This window comes from Monodon monoceros, unplaced genomic scaffold (genome assembly GCF_005190385.1).
Source record: "Monodon monoceros isolate NGI ecotype Baffin Bay Population unplaced genomic scaffold, NGI_Narwhal_1 Super_Scaffold_7, whole genome shotgun sequence".
Taxonomy (NCBI): Eukaryota; Metazoa; Chordata; class Mammalia; order Artiodactyla; family Monodontidae; genus Monodon; species Monodon monoceros.
In genome coordinates, this window is record NW_021703784.1 from 20,529,147 (window position 1) to 20,551,697 (window position 22,551).

The following is a 22,551-nucleotide window of genomic DNA, read 5'->3' on the forward strand; positions in this document are numbered from 1 at the left end:
AATATCTGATCAAATTCTCTTAGCTCCTTTTCTGTTCTGTACCATGTTTTACCCCACAGCTTTCCATTTCAGCATTTTGTTGTTAGTCAAAGATGCCCTCATTCTGCTGATGGATAGCGCTGACTTGTCCATGGATGAAGAGTGGGTCAGTAGTGTGAACCTCAGGAGAATTCTGTTCTAGAAGCACCTAAGGCCTTTCCTAGGGAAAGGAGGTCATAGGCTATGGGATTAGACAGATTTAGGTTTGAATTATGCTCCTTTAACTTATTGGCTTGGCATTTGACTCAACCTTTCTGAATTTTAGTTTTCTTACCTATAAAATGGGATAACAATACCTACCTTATTGGCTGGTTTTGGGGACCAAATGAGATAGTGGCAGGTAGGTGACCTAGCAGAAACAAAGTAACTGGGGATCTCTAACTGCAGGGGTGACCAGCTGAAATCAGCAAAACCATGATTTTCTCCTAAAGTGCAGAGAGAGCAGAAAAACCAGATAGTTAGGGAAGTCTTTTCCAAAGGAAGGAATGTGACTCTTCTCAGACCCCTGTAACACTGATGATGCCCTCACACTCTCCAAGACATGATGACCTCTTGTCTCAATGTCTTAGAGAATTTGGAAAGGTCTTGGATGCTCTGGCCATGCAATGTGACCCAACTTCCTGAGCTCTTTTTATTTTAATTGAAATATAATTGACCTAGAACGCTGTTAGCCCCAAATAGTGATTCTGTTTCTATACATTACAAATGATCACCACAATAAGTCTAGTTACCATCTGTCACCATACAAAGTTATTACAATGTTACTGACTATGTTTCTCATGTTGTACATTGCATCCCCTGGACTGTATGAGCTCCTTTTGATCAATGCAAAAAAACAAAACAAAACAAAATAGTATTCCATAAGTTGTTCCCAGGACAAAACCAATTTTGAAGAGTTTTTCTGAATGAGTATATTTTACTCCATTGATTTGTGTGCTTTGGTCACTAAATTGTAGCCCAGAGAGGTTAAGGCTCTTGTCCAATATCACAGAGGAAATAAGTGGTAGAACCAGGAATCAAACCCAGGACTGTCTGGCTCAAAAGACTGTAAGTCTGGGCTGTATTGCTTTGTGCCTGGGGAGCTGGATTCCCACTCCCCTCGTCCTGCTGCAGGAGGGAGACAGACAGAAGCCAATGCTCCTTTCTTCCATTGCAGGGGTGGGAAGGAACACAGAGGCTCAGGCTCTGCTTGGCTACCCAGATCAGGAGGCTCATTTCGTCCTCCCCAGGTAACCTCCTCCAGGTGATCAGCCAGGTCTGTAGCGGATGGGGTGAGGGCCCTCCTCTAGCCATTCCCACCGCAGGGAGAGGAAGCCTTAGGAAAGGGCAGCCAAGCCCATCGTAGCTTTGATCCTTCCTGCAAAACATTGGGAACACAGAGAAAACTTCAGCCTTTTCATTTTCTTATTCACAAAGCTCGTTGAGTGAGTGCTTAAAACTCTTGAAGAAGAACTTGAAAGAAGCCGCAGGGAGACTGTCCTGCAATCTGAGTCTACCTCTGCTTGCTGAGCCTGTGGCAGAGAACAAGTTGCTTGGACAAGCCTGGCCCCTCAGACCCAGCTCAAACTGGCTTCAGCTGGCGTGTGCCAAACAGGAGGGCGGAGAGCAGGGGACAGGAGCCCCAGGGTTCTCATCTGCCACACCCATCTCTGCAAGCCCTCAACCCACTGTGCTGCCCTGGGGGCCAGACTCCAGTTAAAGTTTAGATGGATGTCCTGGCTGTGTTTTTCTGTCTCAGGTAAAGGGTGGCCCGTAGAGAGATTTACTCAGGCAGGGGAGGTGCTCAGCCTGGACCCATCTCACCCGCATGGGGCCACCTTCCGTGCCCTCCCCCGGCTGTGTCATGTTTGGTGGACAGAGCAGTTCCATCAAACTGTGGATCATCTCTGTGTAGGAGCAGGCTACTACAGAAGGAGGAAACATTCCTGTGGCTTCCTCAGGCCAAAATGCACATACAATGGAGACACAGAGCCCCAGAGAGAGTAGGTGATCGCCTCCACCACCTGGCTCAATGCCTCAGTGAAGATGGGAAGACGGATCCCCAGAGAGAGCATGGCAGGAGGTCATCTGAACAAGGCTATGTGTCCCAGCCACTGAAAGTCCCTTTGCAACATGAAGCAAGCAAAAGGAGCCACACAGAGGAAAGGTCGAAGGATATGAGAATGTCCACATGATGCCAGACCTGAGATCCCTCCAGGCCAGAACTCTCTGATAATAATAATCAAGGTGGGGGAGGTTTTCTGTTGGCCAGGGCCTATGCTTTTTTTTTTTTTTTTGCGGTACACGGGCCTCTCACTGTTGTGGCCTCTCCCGTTGCAGAGCACAGGCTCCGGACGCGCAGGCTCAGCGGCCACGGCTCACGGGCCCAGCCGCTCCGCGGCATGTGGGATCTTCCCGGACCGGGGCACGAACCCGTGCCCCTTGCATCGGCAGGCGGGGTCTCAACCACTGTGCCACCAGGGAAGCCCAGGGCCTATGCTTTTTATGAAACTTTAAAAAACGTCTTTCAATAACCTTATGAGGTTTGAAGGGCTACCAGAGGTTGGATTTTCTGTTTGTCCCTTAAGGGGACCTAAGCAATTAGTCACGTGTCCCTTCTACCTCTTGCTCCCCCTCTCTGTCAGCTCTTTCTCAGTAGCTCATTGTTGACCTGTAACAGCTTTAGGTGCAGTAAAGAACTTCCCTCCTGAAAGACAGTCGTGTGCTTGGACAAGTCACCTTGCCCCTCTGGACTCAGTTTCCTCACTTGTGGAATGAGGGTTGGTTGGACAAAACCACTGGTTCTCAACCCTGACTCTGCATTAGGATCTTCTGGGGAAGTTCTTAAAACATACGAATGCTTATTTCATAGACACACACACACACACATCTATGACACATAAATGCATGCATGTGAAAAGGGTGAAAACTGCATAAGATCTGCAGTCTAGTTAACAGCATTGTACCAATGTCACCTTCCTGATTTTGCTATTGTACTGTAGTTATTTAAGATGTCAGGCACCAGTGAGGGCAGCTCTGTGAAGGGTACATAGGACTTTAAGTACTAATTTTGCAACTTCCTGTAATTTTAAAATATGGAGTTAAAAAAATCCTAATCCCCAAATTCTACCCCAGAGATTGTGATTCATTAGTCTGGGGCTTGGATGGCAATGTTTTTTTAAAACCTCCTTGGTGATTGTAATTCGCAGCCAGGGTTGAGGACTCCTGAAGTAGATGATGTCTGGGTCCCTTTCCAGCCCTGAAATATTATCAGCCAAATTAATCTCAACCCCGTCCTGAAACTCTTTAAATGTTCAACTTGTAGGGGTAATTTTTTAAAGTTTATTACCCACTGTGTAAAGGCGTTCTTTTATTTGTCCTAAAGTTACCCCTTGTCTGTTAGCCTCTTTCATTTCCAAGCACTGTCATCCTCTAGCTGGATCTTGGAATTGCTGCTACTAATTGATGCCCTTTCCCTGTGATACTCTTGCCACCACTCACTGGCTGCAGGTCATTTCTTATTCACCCTGGGCCACAAGCCCCTGCATTAGATGCTGCCAACTCCGCACGGATCTCAGCAGATAGGGGTGAATCGGGCAGGCTTCCCTTTAAAGTCTCTTCACTTTATTCTCTGGACTTCCACCCAAAGCCCTATGGGGAAACAGACTTTCCTGAGCCAGTGGGGGGTAACCAGTAAGAATTATAATGTGGGAAGGGGAGGATTCAGACATAATGCTGAATGGCACTGTGCTCACCGTCTGAAAGAAAACCACGTCAAATTTAAACCTCTCACGGGGAGCCCAATTAAGGATGTGCCCCTGTTCTTATGCTAGATCCTCTGCCCTCTGACAAACTGTCTTTTCAGAGAACACTCCCTTCTTTTCACAACCACAGTGAAATTGTTACCCTACCCACCTTTAGGAAAAGTGTCACCTACCCACAAATTGATCTCTTCTGGTCATCAGAGCAATCCTAGGACTTGAGTAGCCCCCAGCAGAGCTCTTCTCAAAATCTGGCTTATCCAACTATGAATTACACGGAGGGAGGGAAGTGGGCCTCGATAGGACAGCCCCGTGTGAGCTTTGACAGATTTAGTCCTGACAGTTTAAAAGTGAATATCTCTTCTTTCCTGCTGATCACCCAGGTGGCAATGAATGAATGTCTCTCTGTCTGTCTGTCTGTCTGTCTCTCTCACACACACACACACACACACACACACACACACACACACACACACACACACATTTTCCAAGACCCAACTGCATGTTATTTATCTATATTAAGCAAGAGAAACTGTTTTCTAAATGGATGCAGATTCCTGCCCTCAATGAGTTTGAAGCTTCATTACTGTGCAGAGCTGTGTCCACTCAGATTTGTTCATCTTCCAGCTCCTACATCTTGCCCAGAGGCCTGTTGGAGCAGAAGAAATGGGTCTACTTTCCCTGCCTTTTAAAGCACGGAGCCACCTAGTCCTGAATCCCCCCTCCGTTGCCACACTAAAACCTAGTCACTCGGGGCTTTGTGATACCCCCCACCCGGGACCAAATCTTGCTTCTTAGGCAGGGCATCCCCATCCCCTTAGCTGTGAGAGGAAGGGAGGCAGTGTGAGGGTTAATTTTCCTGAGCAGCCCTGCCACCATTGTGCAGGCATCACAGAGGGTTTGAGGATTTAGAAACGATTTTAAGTCTGTGTTTATTTTAGTCTATTATAGTCAGAGTTTTCATTGGCTTTGATTTGAACTCATTGTAGCCTTCATCTTTCTGGAATGAATAATGATTTTAAAAAACAATTTCTATCAAAAAGTAGCACTGCACCACCTCCCTCCCGGTTCCTGCCCTGGCCCCATCATTCCAGTTATCCTTATCTGTGCCTTGCTTTCTGATGTCCACCTGCAGTCTTAGGCAAGCTGCCAAATGTCACCGCTCTGGCCCATTGCTTGAGGTAATAGTTTCCAAATGTTTACTGCTTTCAACTTTGTCTCCTCTTATCTCTCTCAGGCTTCAAGGCTTGACCCCTAATGTAAATTTCCCAAGAATTTGAAAATCAGTCCACGCCCATCCTCCCTGTTTAAGATTTTTAAAATCACACCCTCTTTTAAACATTTGACTGGATTTTGAAGGCATGTAATCCGTCTTGCACACAGTAAGCACTTGATATTTTGTTCTATTGATCTCTCTAATGGTTCTGAATAACAAAATGATTCATTCATTTAAATTTCCATTTGTAATCTTATTAAATGCCTCTGAGGTATATGAGGAACTGGCTACAGATATACATGTACAGATACATATATGACTTTTAAGGCAAAAGATCAAGTTCCAAATAGATTATGCTTCCAGGTCTAATGCATGGAAAGTATATTGAGACTATTGGAAGTTCTGACTGTGGCATCAGGTAACCTGAATTGGAGAACTGTGATCCTGATTTATAGGTTGTGTGACCTCGGGCAAGTCATTTCATCTCTCGAAGCAGCAGTTTTATCATTGAGAAAAATGAGAACCATAATAGTATCTATCGGGTGTGCTTGTTTGAAGATTAAATGAGATAATGCTCACGTCACTGGCCCATAGAAAGAGCTTAGTCCATGTAAGCTATTATTATTGTGCCTCTAGGTTCTACAAGGGAACAATCCAGACATTGAATACATCAGTGTTTTTCAAGTGTTTTTCAGAATCAACTTAGGTACATTTAAAAATGCAGATGTCTGGGCCCCACCACCGGCTTACTGATCATGCTTTCTCACGCTGAGGTGTAGGCACCTGTATTTTACCCAGCTTCCCAGGCATCTGTTGATGAGAAGCCTTCTAGGTTGTCCCACTGCTGCTGCGGGGCTCCCGAGCTGTTGTGTGAGCTGCAGTGGGTAAGAGACTGGGTGGGCTGTGATAGACTTTGTAATGTGCCAGGTGATCTGTTGCCCCAAATTTCTGCAAAGGTCTTAAAGACCATTTTAAGGTTGGAGATATTCATCGTAATGCACAGTAGCGATATTAGCTCTTGTCTCACATTTTTAAATGAATCTTTTTCCATGCCAGATTTAGGGAAAACCTCAGGGGCATGTGAAGAAAGAACAAGAAACAGGGAGGTAGGAAGTGCTCTCTGTTTGTTAGAGCTGCAAGATCACCTATTCAGAAGGCAGAGGATAGAAGTGGGGGAAAAAAAAAAGAGAATGGCACCCAGGAAAGAGAGATTTTGGTGCCAACCACTGGACATCTATGGGTTCTCTGCTCTCTGTCCTTTGGGACAGCTGCTGGGGGTGGGGTGCAGGGCATGCAAGGGCTTTGGGCTGTGTGAACAGACGTTTGTTGACAATAGGCCAGCTTCAGTTTAGTTCGAAACTATTAAAAATTTAGTTTTAAAGGCAGTAATTGTTCTGTTCCCCTGGCATATCTATTCCATGAGGCAGGTTGTAACTCGTCTTGTTTGCCCAAGCTTTAGCAGAGTCCCCAGTGAGGGGACAATTTGACGGTGTCAATTTGAAAGCAAATCTGTCTCCTGATCAAAAGAAACCCACTGAGGTAGCAGTTTGTCACCTTCTTCCCCTCAGTTGCCAGAGTGGGGGACTCTAGCAGCTCTTGTGCTCGGCATCTTTGTATCCTGTGGACAGCTCGACCCGTCTGGGGAGCTCTGACTATTGGTAGTCAGCTGGGAACACAGCTTTGTGTGTACAGGGGTTTAATGGAGGATGATTCCACAGGTTCCTGAACAGTCTTTCACAAATGGCGACAAACTTTTCACCAGTGGAGAGTAGGAAGCACCACTTGGTGTTTTTCAGACCCAAGTTCAGGCACTTATTGGCTGGGTGACATTGGGCAGGTGACAACTTCTCTGAGCCTCAGATTCCTCATTTTGCTATCAATGTTGTTGCAAAGGTTAAATGAGAGAATTAAATGTGTGAGAAAACTCTTAGACAATTCTGGCACACAGGAAGGGCTCAGAAAATGGTAGCTGTGGCCAGTACCAATAGTACCAGTATTGCTGCCATTGTGCTGAACCTCAAGACGAGGAAAATGTCCCCCAGACCTCACAGCAGAGATGAAGTCCTGTGCCTTAACGCCCTCTGCAAACAGGATTTAACAGTATAGTCTAGTACAGATGGCTTAAGTAACTCCTCTTCAGCTTGAAAGACAGTTGGCCTTGTTCAAATAGATCAATCAGAGGAAGTTCAGTTGTAAACAACGTGGTCAATCCTACAAATCAATCTGTAAACACGAGTGATGCATATTTAAAGACCTAAAGCAAAAATTCAGAAATAGAAGGTAACAAAGAATTCTAACCTTTTTGGTACATCAACTGCATGGTAGCTCTCAAGAGAAAGATCAAGTATTTGCCCCGAAAGTTTACACACAAGGATTTTGGAAATGAAATATCTACAGGTTAACAGTGCTGTAGGTAAGATGTGCTTTTTGGTCATATTAACCTTCCACTGACTACTGATAGATATGAGAAACTAATGATTCATAAATGTCTTTCTCTGATGTTGCCCCAAGATGTACACTCTCATGTAGCGGTGAGGCTGACTGTCCCTCTTCAACCGTCATAGCTGTGTCTACCCTCCGTCTCCATGGGAGCCAAGGCACCTCACAATATTAAAATAATTTTCAATCCATGAACAAGTGAAATTAAATACTGAAGAGTAATTAGTGATTTCCAGAATTAGTTGATATTACTCAAATCAACTGGGGAATGAGTATTGGAAAATAAAAAAAATAAGCCAACTTTTAATAATACAAAATTATTTATTAGTTAAAAAATTATAATTTGTTCGTTACACAGAAAGTAAAACGAATATTCCCTACAACAATTTTAACTGTAAGCGTACAAAGTAGGAGTGGCACTATGGGTCTGAATTTCATGTTAATGCCTAAATTAGTGTCAGAAAATCGAAAATGGTGACATGTAAACTGCGCCTGTGATATTTTGTTAGCAGGTTGCATATTTTGAGTTGTCATCTAGGGGTGGTAAAAAAATAGACGCATGCATGCCATGTTCCAAACTAATGTAATTTCTATTGACTATAGCAGATGTCCCAGTTTGTTTCCCTCCTACAGAAATCACTGCTTGCTGCTGCTGAGGGAGTGAAGTCCACATAGTCTGTGCTGGGGTAAGCAAAACACTCTGAAGCTCTGAAGGTGTCCAAGTGTTCTGCCTCGCAGGATGCACAGCAGCAGACAGAGGCGGTGGCAGAGGAAAAGCAGTTGTACTGGGTGTGTGAGGGCAGGTGAGGGTAGGCGTAGTCTTCCGAGGGGTAGCCACAGTTTCTGGTGTCCAGAGAAGGGGGAGAGTTGTAATTCTCCAGAGTATATGAAGGTAGCTGAGCAGGAGAGTAACTGCAGTCTAAGGAACCAGAGAGAGTGGAGGAATCCGAAGGCCATCCTGGGGTCTGGAGAGATGAAAACCAAGGAACAAAAAGCTTGATAAATTAGACAGAATTAAAAGAACTCAATAGAGTAGATTTAGTAACTCAGAGTAAGAACATTAGGGGGGAAAAAAAAAGAAAAGCACAACAAAACACCCAACCCAACCCAAGTCTGCAGAAGTAATTTTATTTGCTGGCTGGCGTGATTTCATGACACCGCATTCTATACTTACCTATTTCTTTCCCAACAATAAATTGCCTTGCTTCACTGGCTTTCTTTGTTATAAGCATACTTTAGAGCGTGCTTTGTTCTTAAACCACAAAATCCCATTGTGCTTCATCACCTGCGCATCAAATCCTGCTGTGTGCCACGATATAAGCTGCAGGTGGCACCCTGGATGTTCTCCACACCCTTGACTGTGGAGAACAAGGTGAACATACACAGGCAGAACCGAGATCCTCAATGAGCCAGTGTCTGGGAGACTCCAAGACTCGAAACTACTGTTACTAAAGTCTTGACCCCTGCAGAGAAAGGTACTTTCTTCTTCCTCTTAAGCAGGTCCACAATTGTTACTGAGAAAGCCTAACTTGGAAGCTGGACGAGAAGTGAATGACTGGGGCCCTGTGTGCATATCCTGTGGAGTTAATTTCTTATCCCCTTAAAATTTAGTCAGATACCTACACGGACTTTTGACAAACCAAAAGAAAAAAGTATTTACATTAAAAAACTACTTTCTAAGGTTTAAAAAAAACTATACGAGTATCTAAAAGACATCTTCAACAACTGGTATCTACCAATGGACACCTTATTTCCATTTTAAGTGGTAACACATTTTCAGACATTTGAGGTCCATGAAGAACAGACAATCCAAACGTTTTCAACTATTAGGACTTCATTTTTTTACCAACCATCTCAGACCCAAATGAGTTCTTGTGCCTGTACCAGACCAAAACAACCAGTTAGTAGAGCCAATTCAATGCCAGAATAAAACAAAAAATCCCTTATCAGATGACCGTTTGTACTGTGTTGAAACAGCCTTAATTCTAATTTCTAGAACTCAAAAATCCAAGGGCCATTGTTTAAATCAGTAATTTCCAATGAGTAGATTTCTGAACTTTACAGTTTAAAAACATTAAATGAGTATTGCCGGGAAACCTCTTTTTATGGCTACACACCAAAAGTACTTGGGCGTAGCCGACTTGGGAAATCATAATTACGTGTGTATCCAAAGGATTTTGCCCTTCAGTGTGTGGCTATTTCTACCTCCATTGAGTTTTAAATGGTTCTTTGCTTGTTTCCTGGATGATTTTCTTGTTGATAGTGTCTTTATGATTTCTTACGAGATGATACAAACTCTCTGCCCCATAGTAAACAATAATAGGTTTTGTAAAGAACAGAGATAAATTACCAGGCTCTGGTTAAAGCAGAAAGGGGCAGGCTGGAAGCTGTCTGGGAAATAGTGTGGAGTACTTTGCATGGAACTGGGCGAAGGGTCCGGGTGTGTCTCTGTCTGAAGGTAGGAATCAAATATCTGGTCGAGGAAGCCTGGATTTTCTTCACAAGAAACACAACTGGAAAATTCTCGGGGTTGGAAATAATTGGGTGTGGAAGGAATTGGTTCAGGCTCAAAATACTGTCCTAGAAGAAAAAGGAAAAGGAGAGATTTTTGTTTAAAAATTGCACTTACAGATTTGCATCGAGTTCTGTTCTTTATTCTGAGTATTTACTACCTCTAGGGAGAAAGGGGGCTTAAGAAGTTCGAGAAAAGTAAGCAGGCAGGCAATCTGGATTTTTTAGTTGCCTTAGAGAATTCAAGTCCACTGAAATGAATCTGGTTAATAATGTGGAAACTGGCTGTAAATGTGGCCTGGGCAAAAGAAAACAATGGTGATCCCATTTCTGTCCAACTGTCACAGTCAAGCTCAAACTTCCCCTGTCCACTCTCTTAGACTATAAAGCACCAACACCCTACCCCTATCTGCAGTCCAAGTGACCCTCATCTCTCAGAAGTAACTTGTAGTGTTGTTTGAGACTTTAAGAAAACTTCTGATGCCATGGGAAATAATTCTCTTGATCTAGGGTTAATTGCTTTCCAAAAGTTTTCACACTTACTCAGTAACTTAAATTTTGAGGAGTATTACAAATGGCAATGCATATTATAAATAGAGAAACCAGGAATGTCTACAGATTAGTATTGCTCATTTTATATTAGAAAAAGCAAAATGTTTCCTTAGTGAACATGTTACACATGATCATGGAATTAATGTTAAATACCAAACAAGAATAGTTCTGAAACCCCTCCCTTTTCCATTTCAGTATTAATAGGCCCCATTTCTGATTATTACCCTTAAATGCTCATAGAAGATAGGTTTAGAGTGTGTCCATCAGAGGAACGACAGAACACTGGAGTTTTTGAAGTCTCGAGGCTCCTTTAAGGTTAAGTGGCACATTCAGTGGGGAGCTCCCATAGCACTGGTTTCCTTATATATGACCTCCTTAAACTCTGAGCTGTTGAGTGGCATAGGTAGGAGTGTTTATGTAATAGAGTTATTCGTAATGGGCTGAGAAAACTTACACTTGTTTGAACTGCTTTCTGGGAAGAGAGAAAAGAAGGGGAGGGAAGCCCCTGTTGGCTAGAAACTAAGCGAAACAAGAGCAAAGGCATTATTCTAGGACCTCGGGATGTTCTGTATTCCATCTAATAGTACACTAAAAAAGATAACAGGTTTCTGAAAACAGTTCTGATCTTTTAATCAGGTTTAGTCACTTGGAGACGAGGACCTGGAACTAATGTGAAGAACAAGCTCTTGGAGCAGAGTAGGTAGCAGGGAATAGACAGTTCAGAAATGAGGACAAAATGTTGCACTTGTTTCCTTGCTGGGCTTGTATTTGGAGTCACCATGCCTTTTTTCACCTTCTGATTGGTTGGATTCCAATTAAATGGTGGTGCCTATCCTAACCCCTGAATCAAGTACTGAAAGCCTTTCGAGATGGACTTTTGGAAGAGTTTTTGAGGGAATTGTAAGGCTGGCTTTACTGACCTGCAGAAGATGGTGGGACTGGGTCTGAAAGGTGGACACTGTTGCCTCCGGACAGCTGCCAAAGCAAGAAGATGACCACAAAGCAAAGTGAAATAAAAGTTCTTTAAAGGGAAATCTAAGACATTTTGACGTGAGCTGTGTTGCCTTCTGCTTAAGGTAAGCCAGATTCTTTCTTCTGAAAAAAACTCACTGTTGTGAAATACAACCAATGTTATATCTTCTTCGGATTCAACTTTCATTTTTGCTTGGGGATTTTTTTCTAATATCTCCCACTTAAATTATACAGGTTGTTAATTTTGATAAAAATTAATTTAAATGATTTTTATATGACATAAATGAACAGTGCAAGAAAACACAGTAAATAGCCTTTCTATTAAACTATTTAATTTAAATTAAATAAGGGTTAACATTTATTTAATCCCAACTGTCTGTAACTTAGTCAATCGTTTTCCTCAAAAATTTCATATACTATCTGGCAGCTTAACCCTGGATAGCTAAAAATAGTCACATGTTCTTCCTAGCTATGAGATATTAAAATAGAGAATATTTTCTTAAAGTTGTAGTCAGTGAACTGGAGCCTATCTACATTCTAGTTAATGGCTGGGAAATATTTCACCTCAGTATGTTTTTTACTATTTTCTATAAAAGTTGCTTTTTTTCACTATGATAGTTAAATGCCTGAAGTTTATGAGACTGTTCCTTTTAACTATTCAAAGTAAAGCAGCCTGTGTCTTCCAGTTAAATTGATAATTGTATTAACTGAGTTATTTAGGACTTCTTTTTTTTTTTTAGATTTCAGGTGGTGGCTTTAAAGTTTAAAGGGACCAGCCTTGCTCTGAGAATCTGTGCTGGGAAGCAGAGCTCAGCATGCCTCTCTCCTGGTTTACAGGGTATACTCACTCCTGTACACTGAGCCGCTGGGAGCCTGCACAGTCGGCCGCTGCTGAAACAGGAGGTGGTGTTAATTTTGAAAACGATCCATGCTGTAATATCATGAACCAGGAAGTTGGAATCCCTCACCAGTTCTTTATGCAAATATTTGGCTGCAGCTTAAGCTCAAGCACTTGCAAGGAGTGGGTTTTAAAAACTCGGCTTCAATGTAGAGCTCTGGTTAACCCCATTCCTCCCCTGGAATGGTCCGTTTGTAGGTCTCCCCAGGTTATCTCCCTCAGGTATGTTTACAATACCCTACTTGATATTATCTTTCTAGTCATGGGTTCACTTTCTACTTTGCTGCAAGAATACAAAGTCTCCACTCTCTTAGATTTCAAACAGCACAAAAATCCACGATCTACAATTTATAAAAATACATCAAGGTTGTTTAAAAAAATTAATGGTAAAAAAAGGGTAAATTTTGTCTTTTGGTAAGTACTAACTCCAGTTTCTCTTTATCCTAAAGGTAAAAGAGTTGTGTGTGCATGCGTGTATGTGTGTAGGGCTGTTTGTAAATTGATCTGGCCGAAGTAAGTTTTTTAATCAAACTGACAAATCTGGCATACACATGTTTCTCCTGGCGTTGAGACCCTAATGTTTGTCTCAATCTATAACTTCCATTCAGGATTGCCTTCTTAAAATTTCAAATTGTGGATTCTACTCTGACTTTATAGCAAATTACGATAAATTTCTTCCTGCTTTATATATTTGATAAAGTTAACTCTTTCCTTGGCTTAACGCTTCCCAGAGGTATCCTTAAACCACTAAACAAATTGGAGATGATCTCTGTTAAACCAGAAGCAGGCATACACCATGCCCTGTTACCTGCCATCCCTGCCTACTGAGTATACCTCACAGCTTTTCTAGAATCCTAGATCCTTCTGATGGTGCCCAGTGAGAGATTTTACATTTGGCTATCATAACTAAACCAACTCTCTGTTACTCCTCCATGTCTGTGAGGATCTGGGTGGATAAAATCTTCCAGAAAGCAAAGTAGGGCTGGCTTTGCTCTGCATGTTCCTGAAAGGCACTGGCTCAGAAGTACTGCTTGATTATTTCTCAGGGAGGAATTCAGAAAATTCAGATAAGTCAGACTGCTCCAGGGAACAGATACTGGTCAGATACACAAGTGCAATGTTTTAGCCTTGCCTTCCTTCCAGCAGCTAGCTTACAGGGGAACAGTGACCAAACCAACCTGTAAGAGGCCAAGAGTAATAAAATTGCCATGTGCAAGTGGGCAATTGCAGTGCAGGTTGCAGCTGGAGCAGAATTCTACCAGGTACCAAAGCTCCTTAACAAAAGATTACATTTTGTTAGGAACGTCTTGATGATTTTTTTTTGGCACCAGCAGTATTTCGCAGTTCCCTTGTTCCTGGTTTTATTAATTTTATAATAATCTCTGAACTGAAGGGGTTGATGGTTGAGGCTATCAGACTCCTTCCTGCTCAGCACAGCTGGATCTGCAGAAAGATGAATTTTAAGAGCCAGTGGGTGGGAAGTTTCTTTAAATATTAAGAACAAGAAGATCTTAGTCCCACTTTTTGCTCTACCATTAGTGACTGTAAGGCTTTGACCTTTAGACGTAATAGAGGCATACAGATCCCCGATCTACTTACCTCCCCAGGTTGTCCTAAGAATTAAAAGAAATAGTGAGTGTGCAAAAGTGCTTTAAAAGAACCACTGGAAAACCCTGTACAAATGGAAGGAAGTTTTATGGTGTTAGCTGAAATTCTACACATGGAGGTACTGACTTTACATCCAGAAAATGTAAAATTTGTGCTGTACATGCCATATCACAGCAAGCTCATACCAGAACTCTAAAACTCTGAGCAAAGGGTGTGAATTAACATTACTGAATAGCTGGCTTTCAATCCCTGGTTGTACATTTATTTTAGCTGCTTTTTGGAAATAATAATAATGATAGTTAACATGTATTGAGCACTTTCTAAGTGGAAACCACTCTTCTAAGTGCTTATGTGCAATAACTCATTTAATCCTCACAAAATCCCATTATCTCCAGTTTAAAGATGAGGAAACTGAGACTGAGTAACTTGCTCGAGGCTTCATGCCATGGAGGAGCTGAGGTCTGAACCCAGTCCATTGGTTCTAAAACCTGTGTTGATCACCCCTATGGCATCTGCCTCTTCCCGAAAAGGCCCAGTTTCATGAAGTCGGGCATTGCACACAAACAGCACTGGACACAAAAACTGTTGTGCGACAGATGCCAATAAGCTGGAGACAGGACCAGTCTTACCACTGGCAATATGGGCTCTGTCCTTCATATCCGACATTCACACCCAAACCAACCCAAAGGCAACTGTGTGATCAAGGGCTCTCAGCAATGAATTGCCCTCTCTTGGAGGATAACCCCACCTAGTTTATTTGGTTCTGCTGCTGCCCTGAGCACTCTTGGTAGTACTTTCTGCTTTAGGATGTACATAAAATGGCAGGGTACCCTTATGACTGCCCAGATCAATCGCATGATAACTTGGAACTGCTCAAGGCTTCATTACATCTTAAGGAGGTTCTATATTTCAAGCTGTCTCCTCTGAGGCTACACGGCCCCTTTCGGCTGGGAAATTTCAGTGCCTGGTGATTTACAGATCAATGACCTCAGAGGCTGGGTTCCAGAAGAATGAGGTGGCGGGGAATGCTCCACGGAGATTCTCTCCTTGAAGGGCTCCCTAAAAGGAAGTTTCTGGGAGAGATTTTCTTTGCGTATGTGAGGGCACATACACTGTCTTCCTACAAAATAACAACCTACTTACCTACTGGCTGCTTCTCCCCTGTATTGGACCAACATGCTCTTATACTCAACTATGATCAGTGAGGGATGGGCTTCCCCAAATCTTGAGCTCCACAACATGCCCCAGCTGTTCTCTGTTGTTTTCTGTGGTGAACTGGGATGAAGGTGGGCACAGACGTTATAAGAACAGCTATGGAAGGCCAGGCCTGGGGATGGTGACTGGGGCCTAGGGTGGCCTCCTACACCTTCCCAGACACAGGGCTGAATGAAGCTGAACACGAGTTGGGAAGAAGTGAAGGGTTTATGCTTACGGTTCCCCCCGAGGCTGCCTGGTGTGCCCTTCTCTGCTGCAGCAGCTCCTTCACTGTGATCTTCACCCGGACACCTTGATACACCTTAGGTTTTTCTGGGGAAAGGCAACCGAGTCAGTGGTCAAGTGTGAGGTTTGCGTGTCAGGCTGGGGTGTGGGGGGGATTCTTTATAAACTATGGCACCTGAGGCCAGATCTCTAGGTCTGGAGAATGCAAAGAGAACGCTAAAAGACAGATGGGAAAGAAACTCAAATTTCTCAAACTCGAAAGGATGAAGAGATACCGTGGGCAGGTTTCAGGGCCCCAGTGGAAACAGAACCTATGGAAATCTGTGGGGCTACCTGCCCCAGGCTGAGCCCTATCCCTAGGCCAATAGCACAGGTTTTTCTGCTCAGGAATGTGGAGACCAGTCTAGGGGAGCTCACCCCTTGGCTAAGTTAGGGGAACCTAGGGTTCTGGTCTGGGAGAGGATGGAGACCTCTCCCAGACCAGAACCTGAGGAGGGGCTGGGCGTCGCCGCAGCTGACATAGCCCACCCCACTCCCACGCCAGTGGAAGTTCTGAGTCCCTTCCTTCTCCGCCAGGGCAGACGTGGCTTCTGGGGAGCCTCTGACCTCTACGTGCCCTTGGCCTGGAAGCCAGCCCTGGGGCAAGCAGCCGGCAGGTGGGTTTGGCCAGCCTTGTCCTTGGGTCGGTGAGGGACTCGCCAGACTGACCCCAATAAAGGGACCAGGCCCGAGAACTCCCTCCCTCTCGTCTTTTTCTTCTGCCTTCTCTCCCTCACCCTCTTTCTCGCCTTTCCTGCTCTCCATCTTTTCCTCCTCCCTCCTTAGTCTCCGCTCCCGCTCGCTCCTCTTCCCGTCTCTCCCCACCCCCTCCCTTTCTGGGGCAGACATTTCTTCTCGGCGCCCGAAGACTCCGAGTCGAGTCCGCGAAGCGCGAGCTGGGGAAGGCGTGCGGTGCGGCTGAGGACCGCGCACTCGGCCGGGAGGCCGCCCTCCGGAAGGGGCCGCCCCTGGGGCTGGCGGGGCCGGGCCTGGGTGCCCGGCTCGCGGGAGAGGCCGAGCGCGCCCTAGGGGTCGTTGGGGAGGGCGTCCTGCGCGCCGGGAGCGGGGGCAGCTGCGGCCCCGGGCGGGCCCCGCGGAGCCGCGGTGAGTAGGTCGGACCGGGCGGGCATTTGCGGGCGGGGGTGGCCGCGGGATCCCAGGAGCGACTCCGGCCCTGACGTCGACCCTGGAGTGAGCGCGGGAGAGCCGCGCGGGGAGGGGCGGGCCGCGCGATCAGCCGGGGCGCCCGGCGACAGGGCCGGGCCGCCAGCGCCTCGCCTGGTCACTGCGGAGACCGCAGCAGGACAGCTGGGAGCCCCCCGGGCCGGGTCCTGGGAGCTAGGGTTCTCCCCGGGAAAGGAGGTCGCGGTGTTCGTCGCCCAGACCCAAGGAATCCCGCGTCTGGCCCGCAGGGCCTGGGCGCCGCGCCCTGTCCGCGGTCCAGTGTCTCCCTGCGACTTCCTCGCCGCGTCCGCGTCCCCGCGGACAGCGGGTGCTGCCCGGGGTCCGCACAGGGACCGCCACGGCTCAGCTCTGCGCGGGCCGGCTCAACCGGCTTGAGTCCCAGGCTCACCGTGAGCCTCTAGCTCCCGCCGCCGCTGCTGGGCGCACAAAGTCCGCGCCGGGAAGTCCAAGGGTCACAACTATGACCAAGTGAAAGGACCGGTGGTGGACCGGGGTACGCGGACGCCACAGCGGACAACTGGACCTGTGGGCCTCTGCCCTCGGGACCAGGCGTGGAGTGGGAGCGGCCACAGCGTGGCCCGTGCCCTCTCCGGATCCCGGGCTCCTACTTGCATGCCCTGACTTTGTGCCTCTCTGTTCCATGCAGGAAAAGCCGTGGAAATACACCCGGATCAAAACGCCCCTTACCCTCGTGACCCTACCCCAGGACAAGAAACCGAGTTACCCGACATCGTGGTCAGCAGAAGCTGGGTTGGTGGCTGGATGCTGCAGCTGCAGGGACTCAGCGCCTAGGAGGGCTCCTGTGCAGGGGGAGAGGCAGAGATGCAACATTTTTAAAGTTTCACAAAGCATCCAGCTGCACCCAGGTTCCTGGAGCAGGAGACAAACAGAATTAATGTTTTATACCTTCGGGTATAGGTTTGAGTTTTTTCCCCCTCATGCCAAGTATTTAAAACCTCTAGAAACCCATGATTTGACAATCAATGATTGCGCGATACTTTCAATTTGAATATTCAAAGGCTTAACAAAATGGACTATCTTCTGCAGAAATCCTGCACGCAGGCACCCCACAGAGAGTCCACAGAAACAGGGGCTGAGACCCCTTTGGGGCCTGGCCCTTGCTTTTATTGTATTTTGAGCATTTTGCCCACCTTCCCACAGACAGAGCAGGAGTCCTCAAAGATGCTCTGTATTTCTGCCTCAAAGGCAGCTCTGGGAGTCTTGAGTGACTTAGGGTGCCCTTCATGACCACCTGAGCCAGGCTGGCCGGGCTGACTGATTTCCATCTCTTCAGTCTCTGTTTTAAGAGAAAATCTCAGGTTTTGGGGAGTGAACATGGCAGCCAGTAGGTCTGGCCTGGCAAGGAGTCACTCTGGGCCCAGATTGCAGGCTGGAGGCCTGCAGAGGCCTCAGCTCTGCGCCTCATCTCCTTCTGGCCCCGCCTGGCCACGTGCTGGCTTCCCTCCCCTTTCTTCCGCTCTTTGTCTGTGCCCCAGACACTGGGGTTTCAGTACAGAATGCCTGTCTGTTAAGACCCTTTGCTCCTCCCCACAGAGCTGGGGATGCCTGTGGGGCTTCACCTTCTGGAGAGTTTCTGAGGCTGGTGTTTTTTTCACTATGAAGTTCCCTTTTTTCTCCTCTTTATCCCTCTAGAGCCATTCCTGCCTTTTTGCTGCAGGAGCGTGTGTTGAGAGAAATGATAAGCTTGGCTTCTGCTCATTCTAGCTGAAAGGATATGGATTTGTGTCAGGCCTTCACACTTTGGGTGAGAGGTGGGAGGGATATGAAGTCAACTGCTTCATTGGTCCAGGCCTAAGCCCCTCACAAATGACCAGGGATTGTGCTGGGTTAAGTTCTCCAACCACTTGCTGTACCTCTTCTGTGTGATTTGGAAGCTGAGAAGACAGGAGTGGTCCAGAGAGGGAGTGGGTGCCAGGCCAAATCCTCTCCTGGCCCCCAAGAGAGGGCAGGGTGGGGCTACCTTTCCAGATAAGCCAAGACATTTCCATGTTGCCAGGACAGGCAATGGTTATAGGCCTCTGTTCTTTGTTCTCTGAATTCTCTGAAATGCAAGAGGTGGAGTTGAGCCCCTCGGGCCACCAGAAAAATACCCGAATGCCCTGGAATGTGTTGGATGCAGGAAGGAGCACACAGAAATGGAAGAAAGGGCTCTAGGAGTGACAAGACACCAGGGTCTGTGATGGATCAGAGTTGCTTGGCAACTGAAGTTGTGTCTCTGGGGGAGGGAATCAGGGCTGGGAACACTTGAGATGGCACCTGGCAGTAGGTGTGGTGTGTGTTTGTCCCCAGCCCAGCTGGAATCTGTCAGCTTCTGGAGCCTCTTTCTCCAAAGGCACTGAGCCTGTGTCCTGAGTTTCCCTGATGTACTCAGGACCAGACTCATGAGGAGGCGAAGGACACTGGGAGTTCAGAGAGCCCCTATTTCTTTCTCCCTGTCCTGCTATGTGTGGGCACGGCCCCCTTCTGAAGGAACAGTGAGCAAAGCAGCATAGAATTAGGGACAGTCTCTTGTCCTCATAGCTTCTTCCATAACTTCTTTTCTCTTTTGTCCTCCTTTTTGTTTTATACTTATTTTTTGGTTTGCTTTAAAAAAATCTTCCTCTATGGCCTTTGTGTTTATTTTTTTCTGTTTCTTTCTTTTTGTCTCTCTTCTTGTCATTGCTTTCTATTTCTTACCTACATTGCTGTTTTTCTCCCTGGCACTCTGTGTGTGTCTGTTTTCCCATGTTCTGGGGTGCTGTCTCATTTTTTCAGGCTTAGTCTCCTTCCTAACCTCTCCTTTCATGTGGAAGTGGACAGGGATGACAGGAGGCCATTGAGCGCCCTTGGCAACATCATCGAAATTGGTGCTGATGATTGGCTGACCTTTGGAGAAGGCAGGCAGGGCTGAGTGAGAGGTGAGTTCCTTGGAAGTCACGGGCTCTGTAGAGACAGCAAAGACCTCTTTGTCCCTTCCTCCAGAAGCCTCTGCCCAAAGAAGGACAGCAGTTCTGGGGGATTCTGCGTTGGCCCCTGCTGCTGAGATGGATGTTCCAGTGCTGTTGCTAGCCAGCAACTTCAGAAAACTGGGTTTCCTTAGGCCTGAGCCCTGATTTGAGAAAGAAGCCCCCCAGTTTTTAGCTCAACAATAAGGAGTTTCGTTGCCACTGTTTCTATAGTTGCAGAACCCCAGCACAGGTGTTTTAAGAGCCACACGCCACACCTGCGGGGGTGAGGGAGGGTTCTTCTTAAATTGGGTCCTGTGAACCCTCCTTGTGGGGCTGTGTGTGTCACAAGGCCTGGAACAACCGGCTCAGCACTGAGGCCCCATGGAGTTGGATGTTCCTCATAGACTTTTTAGAGTTTGTCCTTTATTGAGTGTTTATTGCATGTCAGGTACTGTATGGTATAGCCTCCCCATGTCACAGATGAGGAAACAGGCTCAGAGGGATGAGCGGCGTGACCAAGATTACTGAGCACACACATCGCAGGATTGGGAGTCAAACTTTGATAAATCAGATGCTAAACCCTTACTCTTAATTAACATTGTTGTCTTCCTGATCTTTTATAGCAGAGGCTTTCAAACTTTTCGGACTTCAAACCACACTAGGAAATTCATTTTACATGTTCACATACTATATCTATAACAATATTTATATATTTACAAAACAAACTTTTCATGGCACAATGTACACCTATGCATAAGAGATATCCTGAAAATTTCTATTCCATCTTTTCCATCTCATTCTATTCATGAAAACATCTATGTTGATTCGGAGTCGCTAATATAATTTAATGACCCACCAGTGCGTTGTGACTGACATTGGAAAATATTGCCTGTGAGACATGCAAACCCACTTGTCAGAGCTGTGCTCGTGGACAGCGTGTCCTGTCTGCTCTACTGTCGGGGTGTGTGGGGAGGCTGGGGCAGTGCAGATACTGACTGGAGAGTGGTCTGTAAACACTGGGGTCACCGGAACCCCGAGAAGAGGCTGACTGGAGGGGAGGGGAATCTGCTAATTAGGCTTATGACAGTTTGTGCGTCTCAGACCGGAAACTCTTCTTTCTTGCTGGGGTCATGGTCACCTTCAAGGTGTCTGCCCTGAGGTCCTGATCATCTCTTTCGGGTTTTTAATAAAAGACTGAAAAAAATGTTGTGGGTTTTAACAGGCTCACTTGCTTCAAAATATAACATAGGATCCAGATGTTTGGATGTTGGAAGGGATCTTTGAGGGACTGAGACAGACCTGGAGTGTTTTTCCAACATCCCTGCCGGTCGTTGTCCGGCCCAGGCTCCCTCCGCCACTTGGCTGAGCTGCCAGCCCATAGAGGAAGTGGGAGCTCACCGTGTGTCAGGCCGCCTGTTCCACTATTGGACTGCTTTAAATATAATTGGCTGAGACAAAATCCAATGCGGTGTATTAGCTGAGCACCATCTATGTACCAGGCCTGGTGCCAAGCACCAGAAATACAGACTGATAGTCATGCTTTCTGTCATCAACTGCTTGGTGAGTAACATGGAATACCTGTTCTCCCATGTCCACACCACTGCTCCTTCATTACAGGTCTGTTTGGCTCATTCATTTGTTCATTCATTCATTCAACAAGCATATACTGATGATCTGCTCTGACCAGGCCGAGGACTAAGCCTGAAGAAGGTATCATGTCCCCTTCCACCCCCACTGCAAACCTTCTCTTTTTAAGGTTCACCATCTGTAATTTCTCTAGTTCTTCATACGTTATAGTATTTCAAATCTCTGAGCCACGGATCTCAGAAACGCTTTAGTTGGTCCTTGGCCTCCTTAAAGTCCTGTAGCACCAGAATAATGGGAATAGAATACATTTTTAAAAAAGTTTTAAACCGAATATTTTAACTGAAATTTTTTGGCAGGCTTTTGTATGCAAATGACAGTGCAGAACATTATATTTAGGAGACATTATTAAATTAGACACACATGACACATGAATATGAAAAGACTTTCAGTAGAAGAAAAAGAGGGAGTTTATTCCCTCCGAATTTGACTGTGGCTCTAAATTCTCTTCATTAATGCAAAGTTCTTTTGTCATTCTGACTGTTGGGACACTGTTACCAAACCTTGTGGGAAATATCAAGTTCCAAAAACATGGAGGAAACAAATACTTACTGGGTCCAATGTGAATGTTTGGTCCATATGAAAATGACCAGGAAGACTATCAGATGAAGGTTATTTAATGATTTGTGGTAAGTCAGTCTCTTCCCATAAGATATATCCAAAGTTTTTACATTAAGAGACTTCCATGGGGAATGAGCATTTGATAGTTTATCATTTAAATTAGGAAGATACCATCAGATTCTGCTTGAAAAGTTCATCTTTTACTTAAGACATTTTTTTTAACATCTTTATTGGAGTATAATTGCTTTACAATGGTGTGTTAGTTTCTGCTTTATAACAAAGTGAATCAGTTATACATATACATATGTCCCCGTGTCTCTTCCCTCTTGCATCTCCCTCCCTCCCACCCTCTCAAGACATTTTCATTATGCAACATTTGAGACATACACAAACATAAAGATTACTGTGATAAAAGCCTGTGAATATATTATCAACATTAAGAAATAAGTGATATTTCATTTATGATTGAATTAATTTATTAAGCCTTAAACTTTTAGATTATCCACTCAAGATATTTGGTTAAGAGAGAAGGTTAGCAGGGATGGCTATCAATTTTCCCAATTTGAAAAGCTAATTCTTAGGTACTACTTGTTTTGTCCACATTTTCTTCCTTTTGGAACTTGTAAATTTTCTTTTTCACTCTCTTTTCCTTTTGGCTTGTAATATACTGACAATGACATTACATATTGCAAACCCACACGTTTATCAGAGATTATGATTAGAGGACACTTTTATAGCAAAGATCAAATATAACATGGT

At 45.4% G+C, this 22,551-nt stretch overlaps 2 protein-coding genes across 2 annotated transcripts; one reads left to right on the plus strand and one right to left on the minus strand.

Moving 5' to 3' along the window:
- Positions 1 to 7,814: 7,814 nt before the first annotated feature.
- On the minus strand, positions 7,815 to 17,509 carry COLCA2 (colorectal cancer associated 2). The gene is given in 9 exon segments (XM_029208047.1): positions 7,815 to 8,399; positions 9,785 to 10,014; positions 11,418 to 11,472; positions 15,408 to 15,502; positions 15,591 to 15,631; positions 16,192 to 16,732; positions 17,007 to 17,091; positions 17,094 to 17,146; positions 17,149 to 17,509. Coding segments are annotated over 9 exon segments (1,608 nt in total). The 5' UTR covers positions 17,282 to 17,509; the 3' UTR covers positions 7,815 to 8,024.
- Positions 17,510 to 17,974: 465 nt separating this feature from the next.
- Positions 17,975 to 20,029, plus strand: COLCA1 (colorectal cancer associated 1). The gene is given in 4 exon segments (XM_029208048.1): positions 17,975 to 17,984; positions 19,415 to 19,473; positions 19,476 to 19,670; positions 19,672 to 20,029. Coding segments are annotated over 4 exon segments (384 nt in total). The 3' UTR covers positions 19,792 to 20,029.
- The last annotated feature ends 2,522 nt before the right edge of the window (positions 20,030 to 22,551 follow it).